The 9,119-nt window shown below is 30.5% G+C and overlaps 1 protein-coding gene, 1 long non-coding RNA gene and 1 pseudogene across 2 annotated transcripts; all 3 read right to left on the bottom strand.

Moving 5' to 3' along the window:
• Nucleotides 1–341: 341 nt before the first annotated feature.
• Nucleotides 342–989, bottom strand: LOC105118540 (uncharacterized). Its single transcript, XR_840969.1, has 2 exons — nt 695–989; nt 342–658 (listed from the first exon to the last, which is right to left on the bottom strand). It is a non-coding gene; the product is annotated as an uncharacterized LOC105118540 (long non-coding RNA).
• A 4-nt stretch (nt 990–993) lies between these two features.
• LOC105118542 (glucose-induced degradation protein 4 homolog) lies at nt 994–3,071 on the bottom strand. The gene is made up of 8 exons (XM_011016521.1): nt 2,833–3,071; nt 2,656–2,714; nt 2,343–2,516; nt 1,791–1,864; nt 1,638–1,692; nt 1,507–1,569; nt 1,291–1,418; nt 994–1,063 (listed from the first exon to the last, which is right to left on the bottom strand). Exons 1-8 carry the CDS (start codon nt 2,888–2,890, stop codon nt 994–996), a joined length of 681 nt encoding a protein of 226 aa, XP_011014823.1. The 5' UTR covers nt 2,891–3,071.
• A 4,792-nt stretch (nt 3,072–7,863) lies between these two features.
• LOC105118541 (L-type lectin-domain containing receptor kinase IV.1-like) overlaps nt 7,864–9,119 on the bottom strand; it is a 2,056-nt pseudogene continuing 800 nt past the window's right edge.

The following is a 9,119-nucleotide window of genomic DNA, read 5'->3' as shown; positions in this document are numbered from 1 at the left end:
TGTTTACGCGGGCTTCATTTAGTGGGAGGAAGATAAATTGCTCACAGGACATTCCAAATCCTCAAAGGTTGATGTGGCACAATATGGTTTGCAGATGCTGCATTCCTCTGCTCATGCGAGTGAATTTTTGTCTCCCTCAGTATTTTTAACAATACTCAACAAACATCGGACTCAGGAGAGATGCCCTCCAATGTGCCTAATCTTGCTAGCAAAAACAAGGTTTCTTCTCCACTTCAGAAGTTTCTAGGTTATCAAATTTCTGACGAATGGCTGAGTTCTGATGTCTCTTTAATGAAGAGGAATGTGAAAACAATGACACCCTAAGGGCAAGAAAAGGAAAATGACGAAAAAACAAATTAATCCGAATAAAAAGTGAAACAATCAATAAACACTCACTTTGCGATGTTCAAATACTTGCGTGGTTAGTTTCCAACAATTGGGACATGGAAGTTGCATGATCATCTGCAGCAAAGAGGGCGACCTAAAGCCAGTATAACGCCAAAGAATTACTTTGTTTTCCTATCAAACTAATTTTGTTTGGGAGGTTTCTGAAGCCATTTCCCTTGAGCTAAAGTTATGAAGCTAAAGCATCGATCATCTGCTAATTTGACTGCTACAAATACATAACTTTGATTGTTCATTGGATCCCATCCAAGACCTGCTTTCACAGGAGATTTTGGATCCCATCCAAGACCTGCCTTCACAGGAGATTTTTCTTGATCAGATACAGATCCTGTCCAAACCAGTTTATAATGCTCACAAAACAACCATGACCTAACACAAAGTCACTTGTTCAGTTTGAGATGATAAAAGTCCATGGTGAGCATTTCTTAGCAGCATGAAAAGGTATTGTTTACTATTACAGATAGAGCACTATAGATTTCAGAGATGTGGTTCAAGAAACTCTGCTCAATTCAACAAATTCTCAGGTGCTAATTCAGTTGCACCAGTTCTACTTCACTGTAACTCATAAGATGAAAAACTGAAATCTGATCAATAAGATGAAAAACTGAAACCTGATCTTCCCTCATTGGTGGATTTCAGTTCAAGCTTCTGAAACGGGCTGCAAGATAAATGAAGAATGATTCATTACCATATTTCATTCATAAGTTTGTTTTGCAGTACAGAAAAGTAAACAGTGACTACACGGTGGGAACATGCTTGATCTAGTTTAACGAATATGATATTTGTAAAAATAGATAGAAATTGCCATCATAACATTTAATATCCAGAGAAAACAACAAGTAACGTTATGTAGAATCTCAAGCCCAAGGAAAATGGGAGAAGTACCTGCTGTTGGGATCATAGTAGCAGCCATTGATGGAACCATCAGTACAAGAGAAGCAAACATAGTAAAAACCAGCTATGGTCAACCCACAGTCTGTTCCAACGTTGACAAAGTATTGCTCTTTCCATCTCTAGACACAGACCACACAAAATCTCAAGTTACTAGTTCTGATATAATGATTCTATCACCAAATGCTCAAATGTTTGATCATGTATTACCATAAATTTGTACCGATAGTTAATCAAGTCCAAAGACTTGCCACCATCAACCTTCAGTTGTTCCTGTGAATAACAAAATCAATCAGAGAGCACTTATCCGGCGTATATGCAAAAGAAGTTCTGGATCTTACCAGCAATGGTTGGAAAGACGGAAACTTAGTCCAGTGCCTTATATCATCTTCTGACCTGTAAATTTTCTTGAAATAATTAAAAAGGAAAGTATTGTCCACAATCACTCATATCTAACATGATACATGCATTAAAGATGGAGTTAAGGCACATACGAAGCTTCCCATTTGCCAGTGAAGAAAGTGTAATTCTTGCCATCAACGATTTCTCCTTCCCAAAAGGTTACTACCTGACACATCATAGCTAAACAAAGTAAACATAACTGCAAGTACATTCTGCATATTCACCAGACCACCGTAAACCTGCAAGAATAATAATAAAAAAAGTAGCATTTTACAGAATCCATGCATCCCTTTGATTAGGTCCAACTGCATTCAAGTCCCGTCCTAAGGATACTCTAGCAGGAACAAATCCATTCCAAATTGGATCCATAAGAATTAAGTGCGAGAAATGAAATAGCAAGGCACCAATATGTTACAATAACATGAAACACCCTACAGAGTTAATACCACAGGAAGATCCAACGCACGTGTTGTTAGCTCAGACTGCGGATGATCAAAGAAGCATGGAAACATAGCCACACATTAACAAATGAGTTAAATCCTAGTTGAACCTTTTATTAGCCAAAAATGGAAGGAATTTTAACAAAAAAAAATACTTATTTTGCAGGTCTAAAAGTAGGAAGATAGAAGGAAATGGTAACGTACGGGTGTGTCAGCCATAGGAACATTAAGGGCTTCCATAGTACCACATAGGTAACCATGATCAAGGTCACATCCTTGAATGCGAACATTAACTCTCCAAGCTTCTTGAATGCGAACATTGACTCTCCAAGCTTCATCCTTCTGAAGACTAGAAACATTCTGGGTTCCAGAAAAGGCCTGTTTCAACCCAACAACAAATAAATTAAACAACGCATATGAATTCACAAAAATGAACAGCGAGAAATGGGGGGTATTTTCACCTTCACAGTGTTAATTATCATTAAAAAAAATTAGAGAGAGAGAGCAAAAGGCTTACCTGTCCAACAGTCAAAAGAGTACAAACTGGAGGTGAAGTGTGTCCTGATGAATTTTCACCTTCACAGTGTTAATTAATCATCATCATTGATTATTATATTATAATTAGATACTAAACCTAATCAAATCGAATAATTGAATTAGAGGTGGTGGTACGAACGAAGGAAGCAACGAATACCTGAAAGTTGAGAAGGTGCGGAGGAGGAGGAGGAGGTTTCTTCGACTCTCACCGGCATTATCTTTCTGTTTTATGTATTTTCTTTCTTGATCACTTGCTGTCGTTGTTTTTGCTATTTCCTTTTCAATATACAAATGCAATTTCACCCTCTCTCTCTCTCTCTCTCTCTCAAATGACTTTCTTTCTTCCACTAAAAAAGAGAGAGAAATGGATGCAACGCCGGACCATCTGCTATTGTATGACCTGTATTCTATTATAAGGTAGCGTCGTTTCCAAGCCCTATATATTTATTACATTGTTATTAATTAACTTAGAAAAAAAGAGAGAGAGGGGATTTCACTTTATATCTACTTATAAAATATTATTTATTTAAATAGCATTTTTTTCAAATCTATTTTGTAATTTAAATTTTATACTAATTATTGAATTTTATAATTTATTTTTTATGAGATTATTCTAAACTCGTTTATTTATACTACTAATTTAATAAGTTAATTCAATGGGCTTGAGTTTTTTTTCTTTTGCTACTTTGCTTTTTTTTTTTTTCCAGTTATATTCTTTAATATTAGATTTATTGATATTAGACTTTGTAATTTGTTTCGGGTTTTTTTATGAGGTTTTCTCTTATCATGATTTATGTTATGGGTTTGACAGGTTAACTTAAGTTGACTCGGGTTTTTTTTTAATTTTTAATTTTTTAATTTCATCTTTTAACAATAGGTTGATTGAAAATTAAGCTTTATAATTTCCTTCAATTTGCTTCCTACTAACTTATCATGATATTATGACTCGGTTCGCAGGTTTGATAGATTAACCTAAATTAACACGAGTCATTTTTTTTAATTGAATATTTTTCAATTTCATCCTTTTAAAATTGTGTTTATTATAAATTAGATTTTATAATTTTATTTTGATTTGGTTACTAAGGGTTATAATAGTCTCATGACACAACATGCAAATTGTCAAGTTAAACCATGTTAATTTGAATCCATCCAATATGTTATCGTTTTAATATTTATAAAAAAATCTCATTTTAAATATTTATTTTAAATCAAACTATGTTTTTACAAATTCTTGGAGTGGCCTTCGAGCCTGCCAAGGCGACTAGTTTACATTGGATCAATACCTATATGATTTATTTTTTTAGTATAAAAAAATATTAGCAATGCCTAAATATTTTTTTCACTTAAAAAAAATTGATCCGACCTATAACATATCATAAGCCAATGATCTAGTGCAAACTAAAAGGCATTGGCAAGTATTGTAGATACAAGATCAATTGTGGATTGCCATGCACAATGCAATTTTTTTCATCCTATTATTTATTTTATTTCTCTCTTACAAAACTAAATTGAAGGACAATTTTAGTTAATTTTTTAGAAAATGACAAGGTTAAAAGATAATGGACTATAATTAAAAAAAATAGAAGACATGGGTGGTGCTTTCAAAATTATGGTAAAGCATTCATTATAGTCCTCATACTTTCTAAATTAAAATTATTAGGTACTTTATATTTTTAAAATTTCAAGAAAAATCAATTATGATCAAAACATATTTTATTTTTATTTTTTTGTTTGTACTTTGAGAAATGAAAGAGAAAATCATTGGATTCTAAAAATAAAAAATAAAAATCATTGCTTAACATCTATTTCAGCCACTAAAGTGGTTGATCTTGGTGTCAACATGATATATTTGATTAGAGAAGTTTTACTTGGTTATTTTTTTCACTTTCATAGTTTCTAAAAAACAGTAGATTTGACATCAAGAAAAAAATTATTTCGAGTTGATTTTAGGTTTTTGAATCGATAGGTTATTTAAGGTCATATATAGGTTATTAAGAGTATTTTTTAGGTGTTTTTGGTATAAAATAAAGTTGAAAGTTAACTTTTTAATGTGTGTATGTGTGTGTTTTAATGTTCTTTTTTTTTTTTGCTTAAAAAATACTTTCTTTTTATCAATCTTTAAAAAATAAGCGCTATTTTCTATTTTAGTCTCACACACCACCCTTAATTTTTACTTTTAAATAATAATAATAATTTCTAACATAAAAAACATTTTGTGCACCTGATTTCTATATAAGTAAATGAAGATTAATTTGAAAATAAAACGGTGTTTAAATCCAAGGGGTCTCATAATCCAAATTTCATGTATGAAAGGTTGAACTAATTAAATCTTTTTTTTTTTAACTTTTTTTAATTGAATATTTTTATTTTTAATTTTAGCATTCAATATTGACTTGAATGAAAATTGAGAATATCAATTTGTTTTTGTTTACCTTTTATGGGGTTATTAATATCTCATCACCTGAGATATAAATTTAGTTGATTATATCTTTTTTACATAGGTAGATATAACATGTCATCATTGTCAGGTTTTTTTTAAAAAATATATGTGTGATAGAAACAATAAATTTAAAATTTGTTTGGAGTCTCAAAGATTCCGTTAGACAGATCTAGAATTGTTTAGGATTTATACGAAGATTACATGAAGATTAGATGTTCTTTTTGTCTGTGAATATTTTCTTCAATGCTAGTGAAAAATCAATGAAAATTAAAAAAAAAATCATTTCAAATATTTAACTTTTAATAGTTATCTACATGAACCACAAATAAAAAATCTCATAAATCCTTTTAAGAGAGAGAATGTTATATCTTACAATGATAACTCTTTTCTTTTATGTTTTAGATTTTTCTATATTGTACTCTTCTCACCTCAGCAAATAAGAGATATAATATTTTATTTAAATAAAAATATAAAAACCCTTTGAATAGTAAAATTACATATATTATTTTAGAATATTTTTAGAAATTTATTCAATCAAGTCCCTATTTACTTTTTCTAAGTTTAGAATTGTAATCATTTGTATTAATTACATTCCAATCCTTAATCTCTTAAATTTATTTAAAATCAAGTTACACTTTATTAATCATTCCATTTTAATTTTGAATCATTGGTTCTTATATGTATAACTCATATAAGTTAGCTCAAATATAAATTATACTTCTAAATATAATATTAAATAAATTAAATAATTTAATTTATTATTAATTTAAAAATTGAATGACTTATATTTGAAGATCAAGAACAATGTCTAGTCACTTGTCAAGATCTCTCAAATATTAAGAAAGTTATAAGTGATTTAACTTAATTTTTTAGTAATCAATTTTATAATGTAATTATTATATCTTTATCATGAATATTTTGATTTAGACATTATAGCATATAATGTGTCTATTTTATTAAATTATATTAGTTCTAAACACTATAGTAATTGATTTTTTAAATATTTAAAATTCTTTTCAAATCTTATTCCACCTTAACCAATTACTTAAATACCTTATATACAGTTTATGCTATCCTCAATATTTATTTATTTGTTACCCTTGATTATTACAACTTATAGTTAGGATCAAAACATAATCCTCTCTATATAATATAATTTAATGATCTCAAGTTTAAAAATTACTCACAGAACTATCACATGAACCTTTGTATAAACATATATGCTCTTTTCATATGAAATTATCTTGCAAAACAGTTCAGTATATATGTCATCTAATTATACACCTGCATATGAATTCCAAATATCTCTTACACAATAATTTATTAGAGCAACTGCTTTTTTTCATAAATAAAGGAAAATAATATACAATGGTCCTTATAACTCTAATTAATGTCAAATATTTTGAAATAATATGAATATCATAATTATAATAATTTTATAATTTTTTTATGTAAAGTATTTTTTTCTATAGATTTTATTTTTACTTTAGATTTATTAATAAAATATAAATATATTTTACATGAATAAAATCAATGCTAGTGTAACCAACCAATTAGTTACATGTCTTATTCACTAACAAATATCTCAATATTCTTATTAAAAAAATTCAATATGTGTCATATTTTGAATTCATGATTAATTTTTGTTCTCTTAAAAAACACATTAACGATGCCTAGATATTTTTTTTGTGTGAAAGAAAAAGATTAATCTAGCATGTTTTCTTTTAATTTAAATTCAAGAAGTTTTTTTATTTCAGGTTGATTTTTAAATTTTTTGGTTATTTAAAATTATAGATGAGTGTACTAAAATATATAAGATATTTTCTTGATTTTTTAATCAAAATAAAATAAAAATTAAATTTTTTAATATAAAAAATCCATGGTAAAACTTTCAAGCAAAGTGCCTGAAATTGTACCCGCTAACAACACCCTACATGCAAAATTTTTGTTTTTCATGAAATCATATCTTCTTTTATCTTAGTTAGAGTTATTTTTGGACTACCCTTCATAAATTAGTTTTAGTCTTTATTGAATCGCTATATTTGTTTTTTATGTTACTTGATTAAATACCATTTATTTATTTTTGGTTAAATTTTATGAAATTACTTTCTTAACATTAACCAGTATTCTGTTTTTGTAACCCTTTGCCATAGTTTTGGCTCACGATCAAAAATTATTTTACTCACATTAAAAAAATGGATGCCTGCAAAAATTACATTGCTAATAGCTAGACATGCGAGCCAAATACTTTTTATCAAGGATTTTTGGCCGGAAGCTTCACATTTGAATATGAATGAGAAATGGGTCTGGCAATTTCAGAAGAAAAAACACAAGTAGCCGTAGCGATGAATGTTTCATCCTAATTCCTATACATAATTAATAAATTATTTGGAAATAATTAATAAATGCAAGCTCTTAGAAGGGGACATCATCACTTCGTTTTTACTGGAGGAGCTACTGTTTTCTTTCTATTTTGTTCACACACTGCAACATCATTCTCTTTTTTGTTAGATTAAGTATGATTTAATTTGATTATATATATTAACTCACATTCATGTGACTGTAATTTTATCTTTTTCATATGCATCCCCAGAGGACAGTTTACTACATGAAAAATCCAGAGGATAATATCTTACATATTGGCCTTTTCAGGAACTCCTCGGATTCCCCAGATAGTTTGCACATGAATTCTTGACAAGGTCTTGAAAGAAAACAAAGAACTAACGCCCCTTGAAAGGTGTGAAAATGTTAGGCCCCCAGAATAAAGACAAAGTGGATAAATGTCTGGCAGAGGAACACCCCACTCTCTAGGAACTGCATTACTTGGCGCGTGCTTGGCCTAGCAGCTGGGTCAGAATGAGAGCACATCAAACAAAGTTTCAACACCAATTCCATTTCTTCTGCAATACATTCTGTACCCGAGTTTGGATCCCTGGCCTCTAGAAATCCACCTCTAAGCCATTGAGTGAAAACCCAATCAACCAGGATCACATCCTCTGTCGGTTGTATTGGTCTTCTGCCAGAAGCGACCTCAAGCGAGAAGGCCCCAGAAGAAAACACATTAGTGCTTGTCGTCGCCTTTCCATTTCGAGCATGCTCAGGTGCAAGGTATATCCAAGAGTTCCAACAACATGGGTTGTTTGAGGATCTGTTCCGTGATCATACAATCTTGCAAGGCCGAAATCTCCTAATTTCCTTTCAGTTCACCATCTAGTAAGACATTACTAGCCTTGACATCTCAATGAACCACAACTTCCCATTCTTCATGTTAATAAAACAGCCCTGAAGCTACACCTTTGATGACCCTAAATCATTGGCTCCAATTGCGAGTGACCGTTGGTTGGTCATAGAGGTATTTGTCTGAACTTCCTTAGGCATGTAGTCATATACCAAAAGTAGCTCTCCTTTCCGCCGGCAGTAGCCTAAGAGTGGGACTAAGTTCCGGTGACGAAGGTGGCCAATGTTGACAATAAACGCCAAAAATCCCTCATCCCCTGTCTCGATTCATGAGACATCCTTTTCACTGCAATCTCAATCTTAGAGGTTGGCAGGACACCTTTGTAGACTCTGCCAAAGCCACCACTACCCAATCTTCCAGCACCTCTGCGAACTTCCTTTGTCCTTCTTACGCCATAAACTATAATGAGAGGAGATGATGTGATCTGGTTACGACATCTAAGGATTTATTAGGAATGTCTATTGGATCTATTTTAAACCCTATGGATCTTTATTTACTTTTCAGATCATATTTGATGAGGAGCTTGGATGTGATTTCAATAAAATTGGAAACATGTACCTTTTATATATCAAATACTAATTCCATTCAATATATCAAATCTAAACAACTAGCAACAATTAGACATTGTTTATTTTTTAAAAATTATGGATTCCATTAACATTTTTTTTTTTTTAAATTATGGATTCCATTTATTATAAGATGTCTTAATGTTACTGAAAAATTATAAAATTCCTTAATGTTACTCAGAAGTTATGTTACACTCTTT

Source organism: Populus euphratica, unplaced genomic scaffold (assembly GCF_000495115.2).
Source record: "Populus euphratica unplaced genomic scaffold, PopEup_1.0 scaffold2016.1, whole genome shotgun sequence".
Lineage (NCBI taxonomy): Eukaryota > Viridiplantae > Streptophyta > Magnoliopsida > Malpighiales > Salicaceae > Populus > Populus euphratica.
The sequence above is the reverse complement of the archived record's forward strand: the minus strand, read 5'-3'. Positions and strand labels throughout refer to the sequence as shown.